We start from the raw sequence: 23656 nt of genomic DNA, 5'->3' as shown, positions 1-23656 counted from the left end.
CTCCGGGCAGGGGCGGGGCCGCGGGACTGGCTCGGGGCTCACTAATCCTGTACCCATTAACCGGGGAGCCGGGAAATGAGCCGTTGTTTGTGCAGCCCCGTGTGTGTCACCAAAACAAACAGCCCCTGACCCCAGGGCCGCAAGGCCAGACCGCCCCAGGGGGGCACCGGCCCTTCCCCCTAGGGAGCGCTGCCAGCCTGAGCCCAGCCCTATCGCCTGGGGGGGAGGGACCCACGGCTGGACCTGGCCCTGGCCCCGCGGGGGAGGCTCCCCATAGCAGAGCCGCCAGGCCAGGAGCAGGTGCGCGGGTCCCCCCCAGGACCCACCATGGCCCTCTGCGCCCTTCTGCTGCTCGCCCTCTGCCCAGGTACGGGGGGGGGATGGAGCCCCCCAGGGACGGGGCAAGCGAGGGCGCGGAAGGAGTTCGGGGAGGTCGAGCTGCATGCGGGGGGGGCAGGGGGGCGAAATGTCCTCCCTGCACTCGTTCATTGGGCCTGTTTCTTGTTCCCCTTTTCCTGTCCCCCCATCCTGCAGCCCCTCCCTCCCTCTCTCGCTCCCGGCTTCTGCCTCCATCCCTCTCCCCTTTTCCTTCCCCTCTTGCACGCCGTATGTCCTTTCTTTCTTTCTTTCTTTCTCGGGCTCTCCTCCCCTCTCTCTCTCTCTTGTTTTTTCCATTCCTTCTCTCTCATCTCTGCTCTTTTTGTCTCATTCGCTCTCTCCCTTTCCCCCCGAATCTCTCTCTCTCCTCCCTTGGGCCATGCGTTCATTCCTGCTTGTTCCCCGTGTCCCCCAGGTGCCTGGGCGCAGCCCCCCGAGGAGGCAGCGCCCTCCTGTGGCCAGGACGTGGCCATCCGCAATGGCACGTTCGCCCTGTCGGACGGGTACCGCCCGGGCAGTGTGCTCACCTACTCCTGCCCCCCGGGCTTCTACCCCTACCCGCTGGGCAGCCGTCTCTGCCAGGATGACGGGCGCTGGACCACGCTCCGCACCCCCACCGGCTCCGTCTTCCCCCAGCCTCTCTGCCAAGGTACGGGGTGCCCGGACACCGGGGTTCTCTGGGAGGGGAGTGGGGGCTAGTGTTTAGAGCGGAGTGGGGGTTGGGGGCCAGGACTCCTGGGTTCAATCCCCGGCTCTGGGAGGGGAGTAGGGTCTAGTGGGGCATGGGGGCCAGGAGCCAGGACTCCTGGGTTCTCTCCACTCTGGTTCTGTTCTGGTTTCAGAGATCCGCTGCCCGGCGCAACTGGCGTTCGAGAACGGCTCGTTCCAGCCGCGCCAGGCGTCCTACCCCGTGGGCAGCATCCTGACCTTCGAGTGCCTGGACGGGTACATGCTGCGGGGGCCGGCCCAGCGCACCTGCCAGGAGAACGGGCACTGGGACGGGGGCACCCCCGCCTGCGACGATGGAGGTGAGACCCCCTTATCCCCCTGCGCCCCCATATCTCCCTGAGAGCCCCATCCCCCTGTGCCCCCATATCCCCTGAGAGCCCCCCCATTTCCCCTCTGCCCCATATCCCCCTGCACCCCCGAGAGCTCCCTGAGCCCCCATTGCATCCCTGAGAGCCCCCCATTTCCCCAGTATCCCCATATTTCCCTGCGCCCCTGAGAGCCCCCATACCTCCTGTATGCCCCAAGCACCCCCATGTCCCCAGGGAGCTCAGGGGTGGAAGTGGGTCCCGGGGGGTTGGAGACTGAGGGATTTGGGGGCCGTTCTCACCTCTCTCTCCCCCCAGCTGAGCAATGCCCCAACCCCGGGGTGCCGGCCGGGACGACGAAGAGTGGCAGCCGGTACCGGCTGGGCGAGCAGGTCTCCTACCGCTGCCAGGCAGGGCTGTCTCTGGTGGGGTCCGCGCAGCGCGTCTGCACTGAGGCTGGGGAGTGGTCGGGGGCCGAGCCCAGCTGCAGAGGTGAGTGATTCCCCCCCACCCCCACCACCATCCCTGGCCCAGGGCTCCCCCTTCTGGCCCTCCACCCCCTCCAGGTTCCCCCACCCCTGGGGCTCCTTCATCACCTTCCACAACACCCTCCCCACCTGCCCAAGGTCCCCCTCCCCATCCCTCCTTGACCCTCCGTCTCCCCCCCACCTCCGGCGCCATGTTCCCTGCTGCCTGGCTAACAGGGACCCCGCTTTCCCCTGCCCGCGCAGCCCCTTTCTCCTACGACCGGGTGGAGGACGTCGGGGCCGAGTTCGGAGCCTCCTTCTCCAACGTCTTGGGCCTGGCCAGCTCCTCGGCCTCCTCCAGCCTCAATGCCTCCATCATAAAGCCACGTGAGTCTGCCTGGGAGTGTGGGGGGAGGCAGGCCCTGGGGGGATTCTGACGGGGTGGGGACCAAGGGGAGAGGGTGGTCTCTGCAGGGCGATGAGGATGCAGTGGGGGAGGAAGTCCAAGAGATGGGGGTGGCAAGAGGCAGTGGGGAGAGGAGGGAATTGAGGGAGTGTGGGTTGGTACTAAGGGGTGTAAGGGAGGTGGGGCACACGGGGGGATCTCTCTCCCCAGGATGTTGCGGATGACCTCTCCCGGTTCCCCTGCCCAGCAACGTTCCTAGGCCACAGGCTCATTCTTAGCAAGGACAGCTTCATTAACGTCTACCTGCTGGTGGACTCCTCAAAGAGTATCAACAGAGAAAGCTTCCAGATCTTCAAGGAATGGGTGGAGAACATTGTGGACCAGGTGAGTCAGGGACTATGTTTCAGCATTGGTTCTAAGCGCCTCAACACCAGCCATGGCCACTGCGATTTCTAGGGGTGTCTACAATAGTACGGGGCACCTCAATGTCTGTTGTGGATGCTGCAAGTTCTAGGTCCTTGTATGTCAGCTCAAAGGTTCTTCACTGCCAGACCTGGATGACACAAGTTCTGTGCACATGCATGCTGGTTCTAGGTACATCAACACCAGCCATGGACTCTGCAAGTTCTAGAGGCTTGTGTGCAGGTGCTACATACCACAGGCCAGCCATGAATGCTACAGGTTCTAGATGCCTGCATGCCTGTTCCAGGTATCTCAATAGTAGCCATGGGCACTGCAAATTGTAGCTTCTCCCACATCTGATCTAGGTATTTCAGTGCCAACAATGAGTGCTGCAAGTTGTAGGGGCCTGTACCCCAGTTCTAGGAATCTTGCTGCTGCAAGCTGTCGTGGAGTGTGGGGGGACACCAGGCCCTGCACCCCCGGCTCCCTGCGATTCACCCTGACTCTCAGCCAGCCAGTAAAGCAGAAGGTTTATTTAGACGACAGGAACACAGTCCAAGACAGGTCTTGCAGGCACAGACAACAGGAACCCCCTCAGTTAGGTCCATCTTGGGGTCCCAGGGCACCCCAGCCCCATTGGGAGGTCAGAGCCCTGTCTGCCTCCCAGCCATGTCATCAGCCAGCTCCTGAAACTCTCCCTTCAGCGACCCCTCCCACAGCCTTTGTTCAGTTTCCCGGGCCAAGGTGTCACCTGGCCTCCAACCCCTTCCTGGGTTCTCATGTTACACGCTCAGGTATTCGCCTTCGGGCAGACTCCCATCCCCCAAAGCAGACCATCCTAGCCACACTCCCCTGTCAGCATTCACAGACCACAGTAAGAACAGTCCCAGTTCGTCACATCTCCCCCCTTCGAGACCGAACTGAGCGGGGTCACTTCAGCCAGTGACCCGGGGAAGTTCGAACCTACCCCCGTTCCCATGGATGCCCCCGCATCCCTCCCATTCCTTGGTGAGAATTACACCAGGCCCCTCCAGTTTCACGCCCCCCCTTAGGTCGGGGTTGCTCGATGGCACTCGCAGTTTGCATGTGGGAAGGTTTATGCGGCCTGTGCCCTTTTCCCACCCCAATACTTCTGGGGCTCCAACTGGGCTGTGGTCTTCTCCCAGTGCTCCAGTCTGGAGGTCTGTGCTTTGGGCTCTCTTGGTTTAGAGCCGCCCTTTTAACCTTGGCCACCCTCCGGAAAGGATCCTCTATGCTGGGCAAGGGTCCTAAAGCCGTTTTCCCCTTGTCCCGGGCCTTCCTCCCCCTCTGACAGGGGTCACAGGATCCGCAGTACTGTCGGACAGTAACAAAGACCCCAGGCCAGTAAAAGCTCCGTAGCCTCTGCTGGGTACGCCAGGTTCCCTGGTGCCCTGAGAGGGGAATGTCATGGGCCCGGCACAGCAGCTGGCGGCGATACTTCTGGGGTACCACCAGCTGCCTCCTGGGTGCAGTGCCCCTCGCCGGCTCTGACTACGGGTCACGACCAGGGCACCCTGGGGGTTACTTGGCCAGCCCTCCAGGTCTCCCCCCCATCAACACCTCAGTGGGCAAATACGGGTGTACATCCACGTCCTTGGGGCCCTCCTTGGCCCCCCACTTCAGGTGTACCCTTGCCATGGGCACTTTGACTGGGGTCCCACTCACCCCCATCAGGGTCAGGTAGGTGTTGGGCACCACCTGATCTGGGGCCACCACCTCGGGCCGGGCCAGCGTGACCTCTGCGCCCGTATCCCAGTATCCATTGACCTTCCTCACATCCACCTCCAGGGGAACAAGGTACTCTCTCCGGAGGGACAGCCCCGCGCCCACCGTATAAACCAAAAACCCTGAGTCTGGAGCATCCAGCCCCCCAGAGGAGCTGGCCTGGAGCTCTTCTCCCTCCTTAGCAGGTGGTACTCTGCCAGCCCCCCTTTCCTGGGAATGCTGCCCTTCACCCGGCTGGGTCTCTACCCAGTCAACCCTCTGTGGGTTGGTTCCGCTCAGTCTGTCCCTGAGCCTGGGGCACTGGGCCCGTATGTGGCCTTTCTGGTCACAGTGATAGCAGCCCATGTCCCGTGGGTCCCCTCGAGCGGGTCGGATGGACCTGATGCTGGATGTTCCCCTTTGGTGGGGGTTCTCCATATTTCCTCGCTGGGAGGTCCCATGGTGACTCTCTCTCTGCGTTGTGGCGGGTCCGTTCCTTTGGGACTTCTCCCTGTTATCCCCTGCCCAACTGTTCACAAACTCGTCGGCCAGCTGGCCTGCGTGCTGCGGGTTCTCTGGTTTTTGGTCCATCAACCATCGCCTCAGGTCGGATGGGCACTGCTCATACACGTGCTCCAGTACGAATAGGTCAAGCTGGTTCTCTTTAGTTTGGGCCCCAGCTGTCCACTTGCGGGCATACCCCTGCGCCCGGTTGGCTAGTTGTAGGTATGTGACCTCACGGGTTTTACGCTGACTCCGGAACCTTTTCCGGTACGTCTCAGGGGTCAGCCCAAACTCGTGGAGCAGGGCCTTTTTGAACAGTTCGTAGTCCCCTGTCTCCGCCCCTTTCAGTCGGCTGTACACCTCCCTGGCTGTGGGGTCCAGTGAGGGGATGAGAAACTGGAGCCTGTCTGCAGGGTCAACCTGGAGCAGCTCACAGGTATTCTCAAAGGCCATCAGGAAGGTATCCATGTCCTCCCCCTCCTTACGCTGGGCCAGGAAGCACTGATCAAAGCTCTTTGCAGTCTTGGGTCCCCCCTCACTCACCGCAGCTGGGGCCCCACTGCTCCTCAGCCTGGCCAGTTCCAGCTCATGCTGACGTTGTTTCTCCTTCTCTTCCCGCTCCTGCTTCAGTTCTTGCTGCCTTAACTCGAGCTCTTTCAGTCTCAGCTCCCTGTCATATTCCAGTCGCATCCGCTCCCGGGACGGGGAGCTCCACTGGGACGATCCCCTGCTGGCTGCCGGGGTCAGGGTGCCCTCGGTATTCGCTGGGCTTCCCCCAACCCCTCCCCTAGGTATAGGTAGGCAGGGTCTTGGGATGTCCTCGGCAGCAGTCTGACCCCTCCCAGCCAGGTCAGGCCCCGGGGCCCACGCTGCATCCGCCGGGCGGCTTCCCTCTGGGACAGGGCTTGGTTCATCCAAGCGATCCCTCTCCTCCAGCCGGGCAATGAGCTGTTCTTTGGTGGACCTCCCAATGCGCAGCCCCCTCTGCCCGCACAGCTCCACCAGGTCGCTCTTAAGGCGTTTAGCATCCATCCTCCGGCTGGTCACTCGCCGGCCTGTGCTCTCTGCTTTCCACCATTCCCGGGGGACCCCTAGTGTGCCAGCCCTTCTTCGGTCACCCCCTCTCTGCCAGGGTCGAGCTGCAGACTCCGCCGCCCCGGGACCAGTCGCTGCGATCCCCCAGGAGACCCTGTTACTGCAACAGTCCTTCTCTCTGGTCACACACTCCCAGGGGTTAATCGCCCCCTGAAACCGTCTCTCTCTGACTCTTCAGCCCACCTGGTCCCCGTTGATCCCCCTTCGTTTTACTGCTCCCTGGTCACTTACTGCAGGAAGCGCTGTCCACGGGGTGCAGTAGATCCCACCTCTGCCACTGGTTGTCACAGAGTGTGGGGGACTCAGGGCCCTGCACCCCCGGCTTCCTGTGATTCACCCTGACTCTCAGCCAGCCAGTAAAGCAGAAGGTTTATTTAGACAACAGGAATACAGTCCAAGACAGGTCTTGCAGGCACAGACAACAGGATCCCCTCAGTTAGGTCCATCTTGGGGTCCCAGAGCCCCACAGCCCCCTTGGGAGGTCAGAGCCCTGTCTGCCTCCCAGCCATGTCACCAGCCAGCTCCTGAAACTCTCCCTTCAGCGACCCCTCCCACAGCCTTTGTTCAGTTTCCCGGGCAAAGGTGTCACCTGGCCTCTAACCCCTTCCTGGGTTCTCATGTTACATGCTCAGGTATTCTCCTTCGGGCCGTCTCCCATCCCCCAATGCAGACTATCCCAGCCACACTCCCCTGTCAGCATTCAAAGACCACAGTAAGAACAGTCCCAGTTCGTCACACAAGCTCTAGGTGCCCATATGCTGATTCTACCTACAATGACACCTTATAGACATTGCAAGCTCTAGGTATCGCCACCTTGGTTCTAGGTTCTTCAATACCAGCCACACGTGCTGCAAATTCTAGGTGTCTCAGTGTTGGGTTTAGGTGCCTCAGTACCTGCTCTGGGCACCTCAGCACTGGGTCTAGGTGTCTCTCATTGATAGAGCTCACTTTCCTGTTCTTTCTCATATGCTGTTCTCCTCTTCCTCCCTCCCTATCTCTCACCCGTTCCAGATTGCCAGCTTTGAAGTAGCGTCCAGCTTTGCTGTGATCTCCTACGCCACCAAGCCCAAGAAAATCGTTTCCATTTATGATCCCGAAGCTTCTGACGCGGATGCGGTTATCGGAAAGATAAAGACGGGGATGAATTTTCAAGGTCCTGCATGCTTCCTTTTCACGGGGCCTCCCTAATGCATGGGGGTCTTGGGCTGTCAATACCACTCACACCCTGTATTAGGTGCCTCAGGACCCTGGATATTACTTGGGTTCTAGGTGCCTCAACACCTGCTTTCAGATTGGGAGATGGACGGTGGTGGTCTCGTTAAGCCAGTAATAAACTATCATTAGGGTTTCTAAAAATAATAGAATGTAACTTGCTAACTCAGAAATTATCGCACCCACCATGAACTAACTCTATTTTGGATCTTACTATGACAGATAAAGAGGAATTGATCACTGGACTGCAAGTTGGTGGTTGCCTAGAGACCAGTGATCGTGACCTGATTGCATTCAATATGAGCAAACAGAGACAGTCCCAGATGGAAATATATATATTTAGTGCTTCAAGAGAACTCATTTCCCCAACCCAAGGAAAATGCAGAGTGAAATTGAGTGGGAGGAAATGTTAAGTTCTAGGTGCTTCAGTACCAGCCCTTAATCTCACTAGAATTTTAGTTGCCTCAACACTAGTCCAGGGCACTGTCAGTTCTTGATGATTTAGCATCACTTGTGGACACTATTGGTTTTAGGCACCTCAACCCCAGTCACAGGCATTGTTGGTTCTAGATGCCTCAACATGCATCATGGGGATTATAGGTTCTAGGTGCCTCAATGGCCGCACCTCCTTTAAGGCTTTAGATGCATCAACACCAGCAGAGACGACCCATGCCTGCTGATGCGGAAGGGGCAGAGCAAGGGCAGCTGGCTTCAGCAGTGTTACTGAGCATACTCAGTCCATGTGAGCATGCTCTGTCCAAGCCAAGCAGCAAATCTGGGGGGGAGGAAGGAACGTGATCCCACATGCCCCCTCACGCATCACCTCTGGAATTCAGCTCTAGATAGATCTATTCTAGCTATTGTCATTACTGGCTCTAGGCTCCCCCACATGGGTTTCAGATGCTTCACTATATCCTGGGCTCTAGGTGCTTTAGCACCAGTTCTAGGTATGTGGGGTATTTTATCCTTTTGCAGATCATGGCAACGGGACTGGAACCAACATCCGAGCGGCGCTGCTGGAGGTGTATAACATGATTCTGTTCCAGCAGCAGTCCTTTGACCGGCAGGGCAAGCCAGATGCGTGGAAGAAAATCCGGCATGCCATCATTGTGCTGACAGATGGTGAGGAGTGACTGTTCCATTCTTTGGGGGCCAGGAAAAGGGTTATCTGATCCCCACTCTCAGTGGGTGCAGGTCAAGCTTCCCAACTGCATAGCCCCTTGTCAAAGGGCCCCTATCTTGGGGCCAGGGAATGGGTCATATCTGCTAACCCATAGGATGTTGTTTCAGGTAAATACAACATGGGCGAATCCCCCAAGGATGCAGTAGACAAGATAGAAGGGGTCCTAGAGATCAAGCCAGACAGGAAAGACTACCTAGGTGAGTCTGCCAACACCCTTGGGTCCATTCCACATGCCAGTGATAGTTGCAGTCCTTCATTGATGTGATCTACCTGTTCTAGGTGCCTTAATGCCGGTTCTAGGTGATTCATGTGACGTTGTGCAGTCTGTATGGTTTTATAAAAACATAAGAAGAAGTGAATATAATGTAACTGGAATAGTTTTATAAAAATATGATAAGTGAATATAATGTAACTGGAATATGATTCATGCAAAAGGTCTCTTGTAAGGTATCATTACAAAACTTATAATCTAATGAGTGTGATCATCACATTTGTATAAAGGTACCACTCTTGTATCTAAAACTAGAAATATAAAATGTAACTCTGAGGGCCTATTGTAATTATGCGAAGTGTGGGCCATTAATGATGGTTAGGAATCTTGATGACTCCCATTAACGAGGACCATTGTCTGCAGATGGCTGTATTTACCTATTAGTCTCCCTGTATATGTGTGTGCTGGCAAGTGAGCAATGAAGTCTTTCAGTGACATGTGATCATGTCACCTGAACTGAATTCATCTTTAACCTGGTGCTTTTCTAGTGAGGGGGGGTGGTGGAAACCCAGAGGGACAAAGGGTTCCTGCCTTATGCAAAAGATATATAAAGGGGTGGAAGAGAACACAAAGGGGAGAGGAGCCATCATGAGGAATCCCCTAGCTATCACCTGAGCTGCAACAAGAGCTGTACCAGGGGAAAGAATTGTGCCCAGGCCTGGAAGGTGTCCAGTCTGAGAAAAAGCTTACTGAAGCATCTCTGAGGGTGAGATTATCTGTATTCAGTTTGATTAGGCATAGATTTGCGTATTTTATTTTATTTTGCTTGGTGACTTACTTTGTTCTGTCTGTTACTACTTGGAACCACTTAAATCCTACTGTCCGTATTTAATAAAATCACTTTTTATTTAGTAATTTACTCAGAGTATGTATTAATACCTGAGGGAGCAAACAGCTGTGCATATCTCTCTATCAGTGTTATAGAGGGGGAACAATTTATGAGTTTGCCCTGCATAAGCTTTATACAGGGTAAAACGGATTTATTTGGGTTTAGACCCCACTGGGAGTTGGGCATCCGAGTGCTAAAGACAAGCACACTTCTGTGAGCTGTTTTCAGGTAAACCTGCAGCTTTGGGGAAAGTGATTCAGACCCTGGGTCTGTGTCTGGAGCCAGACGGGAGTGTCTGGCTCAGCAAGACAGGGTGCTGGAGTCCTGAGCTGGCAGGGAAAACAGAAGCAGGGGTAGTCTTTGCACATCGGGTGACCGCTCCCAAGGGGGTTTCTGTGATCCAACCCGTAACACTTCATTACTTGGCTGTGGCTACAGTTCCAGGATCTTGGCACTTCCCATTCTAGATTTGTCAATATCTTCCTTGGCGCTGCAATGCCAGGATCTGGGTGTTACGAGTTCTAGGTGCCTAAAAACTAGTTCAGGGATCTGGGAATTCCCAGTTCTAGACGCATCAGTATTCTATTTATATTCTTGGCTTTAGATGCCTCAACAGGGGTACCAGACACTTTAAGCCCAAGTGTACTCTGTCCTGGTGTTATATCAGCTCTGTATACCCCAGTGCCTTCACAACAGGTTATTTGTACTGTTGGTTTTAGATGATTTAATATCACCTGTTGGCATGGCAGCAGCATGTTCTTTGCAACATTGGTTCTAGATGTGTCTACATACATTCTGGATGCCCTCTGTGTTAGTCCTGCTACCTAACAGGTTATTTAATCTCTTCTGGGTATCCCAATAGTACTCCTCTATGAAGATATTACCACTGCTGGTTCTAGGTGCTTCAACACCCATCCTAAGCAGCTCAGTAGCTTACCACCAAGTTATTTGTACCGTTGGTTCTAGGTACCACTACACTTGTTCTGTTTTCCCAAGACCAGACCTGGCTATGAAATGAGTTTTCTTCCCACAAAAAAGTTTTGATGAAAGCAACAAAGGCTTTTATTAAGAATTTTCTTCAGACGTTTCTGGGTATTTTTCAATTTTTGCCAATTTTTTCAGTTTTAACATTGCCCGCTGAAATTTTTTGACCCAAAAGGTCGTTTTTCTTTGTTCAGGGGGAGGGATGTTCCACACTTTTTAGTAGCTCATCTTGCTACCAAGTTTTCTGCGTTCTTGATTCTAGGTGCCAGTTATAGGTATGAATAATGATAACTCAATTTTAGCATCTATATGCTACAATTTCCAGGTTCCTCTGTGCACCCTATTCCTCACTAGCTGATTCCGTCTACTCTGGGTTCTAGGTACCTCAACACTGATTCTAGGCATTATTAGGTCCTAGATGGTCCTAGGTCCTCTGTCAGAAGCTGGGAATGAGCAACAGGGGATGGCTCACTTGATGATTACCTTTTCTGTTCATTCCCTTTGAAGAACCTGGCATTGGGCACTGTCAGAAGACCGGACACTGGGCTAGATGGACCTTTGCTCTGACCAAGTATGGCCGTTCTTATGCCCTAGTAATAGGTTTTAGGCACTGTGCCAATTCTAGGCACCACAGTACCAGTCCTAGTGCCTTGCTGCTGGTCTATTTGCCCTATTTGTTCTAGGTGCATCAGCGCAGGTTCTAGGTGCCTCAACACCATTTCTAAGCACTGCTGGGTTCCAAAATGCCCTAATTATTGGTTCTGGGCACACTGCTGGTTGTAGACTCCACACTACCAGGGACAGGGCTCTCCAGTGACCTTCCAGCCTCAACAACAGCTCCAAACCCTTCAGATTCTCAGTGCCCTCATGCAGTTTCTTGACTTGCCTCCTAGATATCTATGCCTTTGGGATTGGGACGCAGGAGGTGGACTGGGGTGGCCTTAATGAGATTGCTTCCAAGAAGGAAGGGGAGAGGCATGCCTTCAAGTTGGACTCCAGCCAGAATCTCAAGGCTGCGTTCGAGGATGTCCTGGGTACGTTGAGGCCGACAGCAGGCGCAGCGTCCCCCTGTCACAGCACAGGGGCCTCGTCTTTGCAGGCTGTCTAGTCAAACTGCCAAAGAGGAGGGCTGGGGCGTCTCATCTCCATGTCTGGAACTGGGTGGGGGCGTCTCTCCCAGAAGGGAACCGAGCCAGCGGGGGGGTCTCTTCCCATGGGGCACCAGTTTGGGGGAGGGCTCCGCTGGGACTATGGGGCCATGTGGGCTTGGGGGTCTTCCAGGACAGTCACCCTAGGGTGTGGGGGACACACAGAGGGGCGTGGCAAGCAGTGACCCCGAGGACTAACCCTCTTCCCCCCCCCGCATGGCACAGACACCAAAAACATCCACGATCTCTGCGGGCTGGGGAATGATTTGCAGAGTGCCACGCACCAGCAGCGGAACCCCTGGCACGTGGTCATCAAGGTGGGTCTGTCTGCTGAGCCCTCTTGGGGGGGCGCTGTCCCGTTCCCTCCCTCCCCGGGGGCTGGGACCGCCGTCCCAAACACCTGGGTCCCGTTCCCTCCTTCCCTGGGGAGCTGGAACCACTGTCCCATTCCCTCCCTCCCCGGGGGCTGGGATCGCTTTCCTGGATACCTGGGTCCCGTTCAGAGCCCCCTGGCAGTGCTGGGGGGGGTGCTCCTCCCACGGCCCCTCCCTGCATTGGCCCCTCTCCCTGTCCGTAGGGGAAAACGGGCGCCTCGTGCCGGGGGTCCCTGGTTTCTGACTCGTGGGTCCTGACGGCCGCACACTGCTTCAACCAGGTGACAGACACGTCCCTCTGGAGAGTGCAAGTGGGTAAGGGACCCCGGACAGCACTTGTCCCTCGGAACCCTGGAATCCTGGCTCCCAGCCCACCCATTCCAACCCACTAGACCCCTCTCCCCTCCCAGAGTCGGGGAGAGAACCCAGGAGTCCTGGCTCCCAGTCCCCCTGTTCTAACCATCAACCCCCACTCCCCTCCCAGAGCCGGGAGAGAACCCAGGAGTCCTGGCTCCCAGCTCCCCCCCTCCCCCCGCTCTAACCCACCAGCCCCCTCTCCCCTCCCAGAGCCGGGAGAGAACCCAGGCGTCCGGGCTCCCAGCCCCCCTGCTCTAACCATTAGGCTCTTTCCTGGCACGTGCCAGCTGGCAGAGTTGCCTCCCGGGCCCTTTCCTCAGCTCCAACCCTTCGCTCCCCTCACCGCATCCCTGCCCGGCCCCTGGCCAGTGGCTTGTGAACGCCCAGCCTGGCACCTCGGCTGGCCCGGGCCTCGCTGACGGGCAGGAGAACCGCCCTCTGGGCCAACAAGGGGAACAGAGCAGGGCAGATGGCGAGTGAGCCGTCCCACCGGCCAGTCCCAGCCTCTGGCAGTCCGAGGGCTGCGTCCCTGCCCATCCCGGCTAGTAGCCACCCACGGCCCCATCCGCTTTGGCCTTACGGCATCCTCTGGCAGTGAGTTCCACAGGTTGTCGGCACGCTGGGCGACGCCTAGTGTGGGTTTGGAGCCCGCTGCCTGGTCACTTCCTCGTGTGCCTCCTACATTCCGGGAAGGGGCGAATACACACCCCGGGTCCCGCTCTCCAGCCCCCTCGGTTGTCTCTTTGCCAAGCTGACTGGGCCCAGGCGCACGGACCAGCCCCTGAATCGGATCCGTTCCCTTCTCTGCCCCCTCTCGCTTTGCCGAGGGACACCTAGAGCTGCGGGCAGGGGCTGGCCCTGTGTCCCAGGGAGGAGCTGTCACGGAGTGTGGGGGGACACAAGGCCCTGCACCCCCGAGGCAAGACAGGTCTTGCAGGCACAGACAACAGGACCCCCTCAGTTAGGTCCATCTTGGGGTCCCAGGGCATGCCAGCCCACCCCCCTTTGGGGGGTCAGAGCCATCTCTGCCTCCCAGCCATCTCTCCAGCCCGCTTCCAGCACTCTGCCTTCAGCGACCCCTCCCACCGCCTTTGTTCAGTTTCCCGGGCCAAGGTGTCACCTGGCCTCCAACCCCTTCCTGGGTTCTCATGTTACACGCTCAGGTATTCGCCTTCGGGCAGATCCCATCCCCCAATGCAGACTATCCTAGCCACACTCCCCTGTCAGCATTCAAAGCCCACAGTAAGAACAGTCCCAGTTCATCACAGGAACGTCCAGGCTGGGGGCTGTGAGGGGCAGCCGTGGGGCTGGGCCAGGCCTGAGGCTGTGTCTTGGGGCAGGGCCGGAGGAGATCTCCATCAAGAACAAGACTGACCACCCAAAGTACAACATCACGGCCAAGGCCGGCCAGGGCATCCCCGAATACTACGACTATGACGTGTCGCTGATCGAACTGAAGCAGGCCGTGCAGTTCTCCGGGCGGGTCAGGTGAGAGCGGGGCAGGGGCCTGGCCCCTCTGGGGGGAACCGGCTCCCACCGGCCCCAGGGTGGGGACGGGCTGGCTCAGGGGGGCGGAGAATGGGGCAGGGGCCTGTCCCCTCCAAGGCGGCCGGCCCCGATCCAGCCCAGCTCAGCGCCCGTCTGTCTCCTCCCCAGACCCATCTGCCTGCCCTGCACAACGCGAGCGAACCGAGCGCTGAAGAAGCCCCAGGGGGCGACGTGCAGGGATCACAGTGAGTGCGATGTCCCAGGGGCCGTGATCGCCCCATGTGTCCCTCGAGCCTGGCACCCCAGGGAGCGTCTCGCCGCACCGGCTCCGCGGGCAGGGGCATCAGGGCGTGGGCAGGGGCGGGCGGCTCGGGGAGCGGGGCTGGGGGCGTTGGGGCCCCACTCGGAACTGCGGGCGGCTTGGGGGGCAGGGCAGGGACGGCTGCTAGCCAGCACCCTGGCTTGCCTGGCGTGGAGGAGCAGTTGCCAGGTGGCTCCCACCGACTTCCGATCCGCCAGCTCCCGGTACGGCCCCACGTGAAAACCTCTGCGCCGAATGGAAGCAGAAATCGGGCTGGGGGTGATCCCGACACACACCCCCAAATGACCCCTCTGATTTTAACACCCACTAACCTTCACTCTAACCACCCCCGCTCCTTCCAAGGAATGAACCCAGGCGTCTCGGCCCCGCCCCCCGCCGCCCGTCCAGGGAACCCAGGCGTCTCGGCCCCGCCCCCCGCCGCCCGTCCAGGGAACCCAGGCGTCTCGGCCCCGCCCCCCGCCGCCCGTCCAGGGAACCCAGGCGTCCCGGCCCCGCCCCCCGCCGCCCGTCCAGGGAACCCAGGCGTCCTGCCCTAACCCGGCTGTCTGCCCTGCAGAGCTGGAGCTGCTGGGCCTGGAGCGGGTCCCCGCCCACTTCATCTCCCTGGACAACCAGAGGTTAAACGTGCAAATCAAGACCAACAAGTCGGTAGGTGGGGCCCTGTGCCCCAGAGTGTGGGGGGGTCTGTCCCGGGCGCCGTGGGGGGCACCTGCCCCACCCCATGGCTCCTGCCCCATTTGGGGGGCCATTTGCAACAGGGAGAAGATGCTGCCCCTGTCCCAGCTGTTCTGATGGGGTGTGTGTCCCCCGTGCCCCCCATCTCTGCTGCGCTGGGGGGCAGGGGAGCCCGGCTGTGCCTGGAGCGGGAGCTGCCCGGGTGCTGGCCTGGCAGGCTGGAGAGCTCGGCTTAGAGACACACACTGACACCCTCGTGCACCCGGTCTCCCTTGCACGCCCTGACACACGTGTGCACCCGGTCTCCCTTGCATGCCCTGACACACGCACGCACCCCGGTCTCCCTCGCACGCCCTGACACGCACGCCCCCTGGTCTCCCTCGCACGCCCTGACACGCGCACGCACCCCAGTCTCCCTTGCACGCCCTGACACACGCACGCACCCCGGTCTCCCTTGCATGCCCTGACACACGCACGCACCCCCGGTCTCCCTTGCATGCCCTGACACGCGCATGCACCCCCGGTCTCCCTCGCATGCCCTGACACGCGCATGCACCCTGGTCTCCCTCGCATGGCCTGGCACGCGCACGCTCCCCCGGTCTCCCTCGCACACCCCGACACGCGCATGCCCCCCGGTCTCCCTCGCACGCCCTGACACACGCACACACCCCTAGTCTCCCTCGCAAACCCTGACACGTGCATGCACCCCGGTCTCCCTCGCATACCCCGACATGCACATGCACACCCTCAACACACACACGCACACCCAGTCTCCCTCGCACACCCCAACACACACAGTCTCCCTCACAGAACCGCGGACACGGGGCCGGCACCGGCCGTTCATTGCCACACAGGATTTTTAGGCGTGTCTGCAAAATACCATCAAATCCGAACGAAACGGAGTGCACTTATCAGGCGGGCCAAAGAGCGAGACTGGAGCCAACAGCAGCACATCCCCCGCACGCAAGTGGGTGGCAGAAACCCGACATCCTCAGACAAATTCCTTCCCCTGTGACGGACCGGAGATCCCCCGAGTCGCGCCCGGCCCCGGGGGGCAGGGAGGGGTTTAGTGGCGAAGAGAAGGGGCTGACCGGACACGGGTGCCGGAGATCCCCTGAGTCGCGCCCGGCCCCGGGGGGCAGGGAGGGGTTTAGGGGCGAAGAGAAGGGGCTGACCGGACGCGGGTGCCGGAGATCCCCCGAGTCGCGCCCGGCCCCGGGGGCAGGGAGGGGTTTAGGAGGTGAATAGAAGGGGCTGACCGGACGCGGGTGCCGGAGATCCCCCGAGTCGCGCCCGGCCCCGGGGGGCAGGGAGGGTGTCACGGAGTATTGGGGGACTCAGGGCCCTGCACCCCCGGCTCCCTGCGATTCACCATGACTCCCAGCCAGCCAGTAAAGCAGAAGGTTTATTTGGATGACAGGAATACAGTCCAAGACAGGTCTTGCAGGCCCAGACAACAGGACCCCCCTCAGTTAAGTCCAGCTTGGGGTCCCAGGGCATCCCAGCCCACCCCCCTTTGGGGGGGTCAGAGCCATCTCTGCCTCCCAGCCATCTCTCCAGCCTGCTTCCAACACCCTGCCTTCAGCGACCCCTCCCACAGCCTTTGTTCAGTTTCCCGGACTAAGGAGTCACCTGGCCTCTAACCCCTTCCTGGGTTCTCATGTTACACACTCAGGTATGTTCCCTTGGGCAGACTCCCATCCCCCGATGCAGACCATCCTAGCCACACTCCCCTGTCAGCATTCACACACCCCAGTAAGAACAGTCCCAGTTCGTCACATCTCTCCCCCTTCGAGACCGAACTGAGCGGGGTCACTTTAGCCAGTGACCCGGGGAAGTTCGAACCTACCCCCGTTCCCATGGATGCCCCCGCATCCCTCCCATTCCTTGGTGAGAATTACACCAGGCCCCTCCAGTTTCACGCCCCCCCTTAGGTTGGGGGTGCTCGATGGCACTCGCAGTTCGCATGTGGGAAGGTTTATGCGGCCTGTGCCCTTTTCCCACCCCCATACCCCTGGGGTTCCAACTGGGCTGTGGTCTTCTCCCAGCGCTCCAGTCTGGAGGTCTGTGCTTTGGGCTCTCTTGGTTCAGAGCCCCCCTTTTAACCTTGGCCACCCTCCGGAAAGGATCCTCTATGCTGGGCAAGGGTCCTAAAGCTGTTTTCCCCTTGTCCCAGGCCTTCCTCCCCCTCTGACAGGGGTCACAGGATCCGCAGTACTGTCGGACAGTAACAAAGACCCCAGGCCAGTAAAAGCTCCGTAGCAGCCTCTGCTGGGTACGCCAGGTTCCCTGGTGCCCTGAGAGGGGAATGTCATGGGCCCGGCACAGCAGCTGGCGGCGATACTTCTGGGGTACCACCAGCTGCCTCCTGATCCCCCCTGACTCCATTTTCCCTGGGGGAGCCCATTCTCGGTACAGGAACCCCTTCTCCCACAGGAACCTTTTCCGCCCACCTCGTCCCATGGTCTGTACCGCATTGAGGTCGGCCAGGTCCCTTATCTTCCGCAAGGAGGGATCTCTCTGTAACTCGGCCTGGAACTCAGCAGCTGGGACAGGGATGGCCACCTGCTCTTTCTCGCCCGCTGGGTCCGAAGCTGCAGCCTCCCTGAGCCGTGTCCCTGGGCGTTCCCTCCCCACCAGGTTAGGGTCCTGCGCCTCAGGCAAGGCACCCCCCCCCAGGCCAGGGCGCAGTGCCCCTCGCCGGCTCTGACCGCGGGTCACAACTAAGGCGGTCTGGGGGCTGCTTGGCCAGTCCTCTAGGTCCCCCCCCATCAACACCTCAGTGGGCAAATGGTGGTGCACTCCCACGTCCTTGGGGCCCTCCTTGGCCCCCCATTTCAGGTGTACCCTCGCTACGGGAACCTTGAATGGGGTCCCGCCCACCCCGGTCAGGGTCAGGAAGGTGTTGGGCACCACCCGATCTGGGGCCACCTGTGACGAACTGGGACTGTTCTTGCTGGGGTGTGTGAATGCTGACAGGGGAGTGTGACTAGGATGGTCTGCATCGGGGGATGGGAGCCGGCCCAAGGGAACATACCTGAGCTTGTAACATGAGAACCCAGGAGGGGGGTGGAGGTCAGATGACTCCGGGGCCCGGGAAACTGAACAAAGGCTGTGGGAGGGGTCGCTGAGGGCAGAGTGCTGGAAGCAGGCTGGAAGGAGGCTGGAGAGATGGCTGGGAGGCAGAGATGGCTCTGACCCCCCAAGGGGGTGGGCTGGCATGCCCTGGGACCCCAAGCTGGACCTAACTGAGGGGGGCCCTGTTGTCTGTGCCTGCAAGACCTGTCTTGGACTGTATTCCTGTCATCCAAATAAACCTTCTGCTTTACTGGCTGGCTGAGAGTCATGGTGAATCGCAGGAAGCCGGGGGTGCAGGGCCCTGAGTTCCCCAATACTCCGTGACACCACCACCTCGGGCCGGGCCAGTGTCACCTCTGCGCCCGTGTCCCAGTATCCATAAACTTTCTTCCCATCCACCTCCAGGGGAACAAGGCACTCGCTCCGCAGGGACAGCCCCGCGCCAACCCTGTAAACGGAGAACTTTGAATCCGGAGCATCTGGCCCCCCAGAGAGGCTGGCCTGGGGCCCTTCTCTCTCTTGAGCAGTTGATAAGCTGCCAGCCCCTCTTGCGTGAGAAGCCTGCCCCTCGTCCGTCTGGGCCTCTACCAAGTTAACCCGGTGCGGGTTCGGTCTGCTCAGTCTGTCCTTGAGCTCGGGGCACTGGGCCCGAACGTGGCCTCTTCGGCCGCAGTAATAGCAGCTCATGTCCCGTGGGTCCCCTCGAGCCGGTCGGTTGTCCCTGACGCTGGGCATTCCCCGTGGGAGGGGATTCCCCATATTCCCCCTTTGGGAGGTCCCAGGGTGACTCTCTCTCTGCATCGCGGCGGGCCTGTTCCTTTGGGGCTCCTCCCTGCCACCCCCTGACCGGCTCTTTACAAACTCATCAGCCAGCTGCCCGGCGTGTCGCGGGTTCTCTGGCTTTCTGTCCACCAACCACAGCCTCAGGTCGGATGGGCACCGCTCATACAGTTGCTCCAGTACCAGCAGTTTAATCAGGTCCTCCTTCGTCTGGGCCCCACCAGCCCACTTGCTGGCGTATCTTTCCATGCGGACGGCTAGTTGCAGATATGAGATCTCAGGGGTTTTATCTTGACTCCGGAACCTTTCCCGGTACATTTCAGGAGTCAGCCCAAACTCACGTAGCAGGGCCTTTTTGAATAGTTCGTAGTCCCCTTTCTCTGCCTCTTCCAGTTGGCGGTACAATGCCACGACTTTGGGGTCCAGTAAGGGGGTAAGGACCCGGAGTCTGTCTGCGGGATCAACCCGGTGCAGCCTCGCAGGCCGTCTCAAAGGCCTCCAGGAAGTCATCCATGTCCTCCCCCTCCTTGCGTGGGGCCAGGATGCACTTATCAAAGCTCCGTGCAGTCCTGGGTCCCCCATCACTCACCGCAGCCGGGGGTTCGCTGCCCTTCAATCTCGCCAGTTCCAGGTCATGCTGACGCTGTCTCTCATTCTCCTCCCGTTCATGCTGACGCTGTCTCTCTTCATGCTGTCTTTGTTGTTCACTATCCTCCAGCTCTCTCAGTTTTAGCTCTTTCTCCCATTCCAGCCAATTCCGCTCCCCGGATGCCGAACATCGCCGGGAGGATCCTCTGCTGGCCGGCGGGCTTCGCCGGGGGGACCCCCTGCTGGCCGGGGGGGTCACGGCGCCTTCGGTATTTGCTGGGCTCCTCCCCACCCTTCCCCTAGGCATAGGAAGGAGGGGTCTCGGGAAGCCCTCAGCAGCCGGCTGACCACTCCCAGCTGGGACAGACACTGGTGCCTGCGCTGCATTTGCCAGGCTGCTTCCCTGAGACACAGGGATCAGTTCATTCGCGCGATCTTCCGCCTCCAGCCGGGCAATGAGCTGTTCTTTGGTGAGCCTCCCAATGCGCAGCCGCCTCTGCTTGCACAGCTCCACCAGGTCGCTCTTAAGCCGCTTGGCATACATCTTCCTGCTGGCCACTCACCGGCCTGTGTGCTCACAGCTCCCCACAGTTCCCAGGGGGACCCCTAGTGTGCCAGCCCTTCTCGAGGTCACCGCCTCTCTGCCAGGGTCGAGCTGCAGACTCCTCCGCCCCAGGGACCACTCGCTGCGATCCCCCCGGGGGACCCTGTTACTGCAAAAGTCCTTCTCGCTGGTCACACACTCCCAGGGGTAATAACCGTCTCTCTCTCACTCTTCAGCACACCTGGTCCCCGTCAATCCCCCTTCGTTTTACTGCTCCCCAGTCACTTACTGCAGGAAGCGCCGTCCACGGGGTGCAGTAGATCCCACCGCTGCCACCAGTTGTCACGGAGTATTGGGGGACTCAGGGCCCTGCACCCCCGGCTCCCTGCGATTCACCATGACTCTCAGCCAGCCAGTAAAGCAGAAGGTTTATTTGGATGACAGGAATACAGTCCAAGACAGGTCTTGCAGGCACAGACAACAGGGCCCCCCCTCAGTTAGGTCCAGCTTGGGGTCCCAGGGCATCCCAGCCCAGCCCCCTTCGGGGGGGTCAGAGCCATCTCTGCCTCCCAGCCATCTCTCCAGCTCGCTTCCAGCACTCTCCCTTCAGCGACCCCTCCCACAGCCTTTGTTCAGTTTCCCGGGCCCCGGAGTCACCTGGCCTCCAACCCCTTCCTGGGTTCTCATGTTACAAGCTCAGGTATGTTCCCTCGGGCAGACTCCCATCCCCCGATGCAGACCATCCTAGCCACACTCCCCTGTCAGCATTCACACACCCCAGCAAGAACAGACCCAGTTCGTCACAGAGGGGTTTAGGGGCGAAGAGAAGGGGCTGACCGGACACGGGTGCCGGAGATCCCCTGAGTCGCGCCCGGCCCCGGGGGGCAGGGAGGGGTTTAGGAGGTGAATAGAAGGGGCTGACCGGACGCGGGTGCCGGAGATCCCCCGAGTCGCGCCCGGCCCCGGGGGGCAGGGAGGGGTTTAGGAGGTGAATAGAAGGGGCTGACCGGACGCGGGTGCCGGAGATCCCCCGAGTCGCGCCCGGCCCCGGGGGCAGGGAGGGGTTTAGGGGCGAAGAGAAGGGGCTGACCGGACGCGGGTGCCGGAGATCCCCCGAGTCGCGCCCGGCCCCGGGGGGCAGGGAGGGGTTTAGGGGGTGAATAGAAGGGGCTGACCGGACGCGGGTGCCGGAGATCCCCCGAGTCGCGCCCGGCCCCGGGGGCAGGGAGGGGTTTAGGGGCGAAGAGAACGGGCTGACCGGACGCGGGTACTGGCAGCTACAGGACGTGGCTTAGAATCCGATTTAATTCCGTTTCTCTCTCCCGAAGCCCGGAGGCTGGGCAGGGGCGTGTCGGGCCGCGGCAACTCCCAGCCGGTTGCACCATGCGCTGGGCCATTCGTGGGGGGCGGGGGGGATTTCGTCTTTCCCAGGACCGAGACCCCCGGCTCCAGCCAGCTAATTCCTAAATTTTTCTCCGCAAAACCCTTCGGGGCCCTCAGAGCCCCTCGAATCACAGTTACAAGCTGGGAGAGAACCCAGTGTCCTGCCTCCCCCCCTCCCTGCCCAGCAGTGGGAGGGAACCCAGGAGTCCTGGTGCCCGGCTAAGCCCTGGCTCTCGCCCCCAGCGCCCTTCGTGCATTGGTGGCGCCATCCAGCCCGGCATGATCTACGCCAACGTGTCGGACGTGTCCCAGGTGGTGACCGACCAGTTCCTCTGCTCTGGGCAGGAGGCCAGCGGCGGCTCGAAGGAGGAGTCTACCTGCAAAGGTGACACGGGGCCTGTCCCCTCTAGGGGGCGCCGGCTCCCCCGGCCCCACGGCAGGGACCTGCTGGCTCAGGGGGGCGGGGAATGGGGCAGGGGCCTGTTCCCTCTAGGGGGCGCCGGCTCCCCCCGGCCCCAGGGCAGGGACTGGCTGGCTCAGGAGGGCAGGGAGTGGGGCACGGAGCCTGTCCCCTCTAGGGAGCGCCGGCTCCCATCCGGCCCCAGGGTGGGTACTGGCTGGCTCAGGGGGGCAGGGAAGGGGGCAGGGACTGGCTGGCTCAGGGGGGCAGGGAAGGGGGCAGGGACTGGCTGGCTCGGGGGGGCAGGGAACGGGATCTGTCCCCTGTGGGTCTGAGTTCTGGTTTCCCCTGCAGGTGAATCTGGGGGGGGGTTGTTCCTGGAGAAGAAGAGGAGATATTTCCAGGTTGGTAAGCCCCTCCCCTCAGCTTTCTTGTCCGGACGCCTGGGTCCCATCCTCCCTCTCCCTGGGCCTGGGAGCTGTGTGTGTGTTGGGGGGCGGGGGGATGCCCTGGACACCTGGGTCCCATCCTCTCTGGCCCGGGGGCTGGGAGCTGTGGGTGTGTCCTGGACGCCTGGGTCCCATCCTCTCTGTCCCGAGGGCTGGGAGCTGTGCAGGTGGGGGGCAGGGGGCTGTCCCGGACACCTGGGTCTCATCCCCATGTCTGTCTCCCCAGGTGGGCGTGGTGAGCTGGGGCACCTACAGCCCCTGCCCCTCGAAGCAGAAGGAGAACAAGGTGGAAAGGAGGCAACCCCCCCGGGGCCACGTCCCCCGCGACTTCTACGTCAGCCTCTTCCGGGTGCAGGACTGGCTGCGCCAGCACCTGGGGGGCCCGGGGAGAGAGACCTTTATCCCGTAGCGGGGACCCCCCGCCAACCCCCATGGCCTGCGCCCTCCCCAATAACAGTGTTTGCTAACTCGGGTGTCTGTGTGGTTTGTGCCCCTCATCTTTTTCCTGCCCTGGCCTCCAGTGCTGTGAGCTTCCCCACAGCAGTGCCCCCAGCCGGGCACCCTCTCAGCCCTGCGAGCTTCTGCACTGCAGTGCCCTTGGCCAGGCACCGCCCCAGCGCTCTGAGCTTCCCCACTACAGTACCCCTGGCTGGGTACCCGCCCAGCACTGCGAGCTTCCCCAGAGCAGTGCCCCCGGCCGAGCACCCCCCACAGCGCTCTGAGCTTCCCCACTACAGTGCCTGTCACGACACGGAGTCCCCAGGCGATGCTCTGGAACTGCTCCCCACGAAGCGGGTCAGGACTTTAGGGAGCCTCCTCTCCCTTGGAGCAGACTGTCTCCAGGGCAAGAAGCTCACACGGCTTCACCTCCTGGGTCTCTCTTGGGAGCATTCAACTTCTGCCCCTCCATGTGCTTCCCACAGCGAGTCCGCCTAGGCGGGGTCCTGGGGCAGCCAGGGGGTCCTGCACCCCCACTCCGCAGTCAGACGTGACTCTCAGCCAGCCGGGAAAACAGAAGTTTATTAGACGACAGGAACATGGCGTAGGGCAGAACTTGTAGGTACAGCGAACGGGACCCCTCAGCTGGGTCCATTCTGGGGGGCAGCGAGGCAGACACCCCCATCTCCCCTCACTCCTAGTCCCCAGCCAGCTCCAAACTGAAACTCTCCAGCCCCTTCTCTGGGCTTTGTCTCTTTCCCGGGCCAGGAGGTCACCTGATCTCTTTGTTCTCCAACACCTTCAGCTGGCACCTTGCCGGGGAGGGGCCCAGGCCATGAGTTGCCAGGAGACAGAGTGTCGGCCACCTATGCACACTGGCCCTTTGCTCTGCAACAGTTTCACCACCTAGAGACTTAAGAACTGCAAAGGGGAAACTGAGGCAACCCTACAGTATTCAGAGGAAACATTAAGAACAGTCACACTTTGTCACATCTCTCCCCCCTTCGAGACCGAACTGAGCAGGGTCACTTCAGCCCGTGACCTGGGGAAATTCGAACCCACCAACGTTCCCGTGGATGCCCCCGCATCCCTCCCATTCCTTGGTGGGATTTACCCCAGGCCCTTCCAGTTTCCCGCCCCCC

General features: G+C 60.2%; 2 protein-coding genes across 2 annotated transcripts; one reads left to right on the top strand and one right to left on the bottom strand.

The window, feature by feature from the left end:
- LOC135974886 (complement C2-like) lies at window positions 1-22543 on the top strand. The gene is made up of 18 exons (XM_065564037.1): window positions 1-367; window positions 794-1027; window positions 1221-1406; window positions 1731-1904; window positions 2144-2266; window positions 2533-2669; window positions 7023-7164; window positions 8199-8345; window positions 8514-8603; window positions 11384-11524; window positions 11864-11955; window positions 12216-12327; window positions 13710-13857; window positions 14026-14102; window positions 14736-14827; window positions 21471-21612; window positions 21982-22031; window positions 22303-22543. Exons 1-18 carry the CDS (start codon window positions 328-330, stop codon window positions 22483-22485), a joined length of 2310 nt encoding a protein of 769 aa, XP_065420109.1. The 5' UTR covers window positions 1-327; the 3' UTR covers window positions 22486-22543.
- LOC135974887 (uncharacterized) lies at window positions 16547-20643 on the bottom strand. The gene is made up of 2 exons (XM_065564038.1): window positions 18263-20643; window positions 16547-17785 (listed from the first exon to the last, which is right to left on the bottom strand). The coding sequence occupies exons 1-2, from the start codon at window positions 19292-19294 to the stop codon at window positions 16700-16702; spliced, it is 2118 nt and encodes a 705-aa protein (XP_065420110.1). The 5' UTR covers window positions 19295-20643; the 3' UTR covers window positions 16547-16699.
- Window positions 22544-23656: the final 1113 nt, after the last annotated feature.

The sequence above is a fragment of the Chrysemys picta genome, chromosome 12 (genome assembly GCF_011386835.1).
Source record: "Chrysemys picta bellii isolate R12L10 chromosome 12, ASM1138683v2, whole genome shotgun sequence".
NCBI lineage: Eukaryota > Metazoa > Chordata > Testudines > Emydidae > Chrysemys > Chrysemys picta.
Note: the sequence above shows the minus strand (reverse complement) of the source record. Positions and strands in the feature narration are given on the sequence as shown.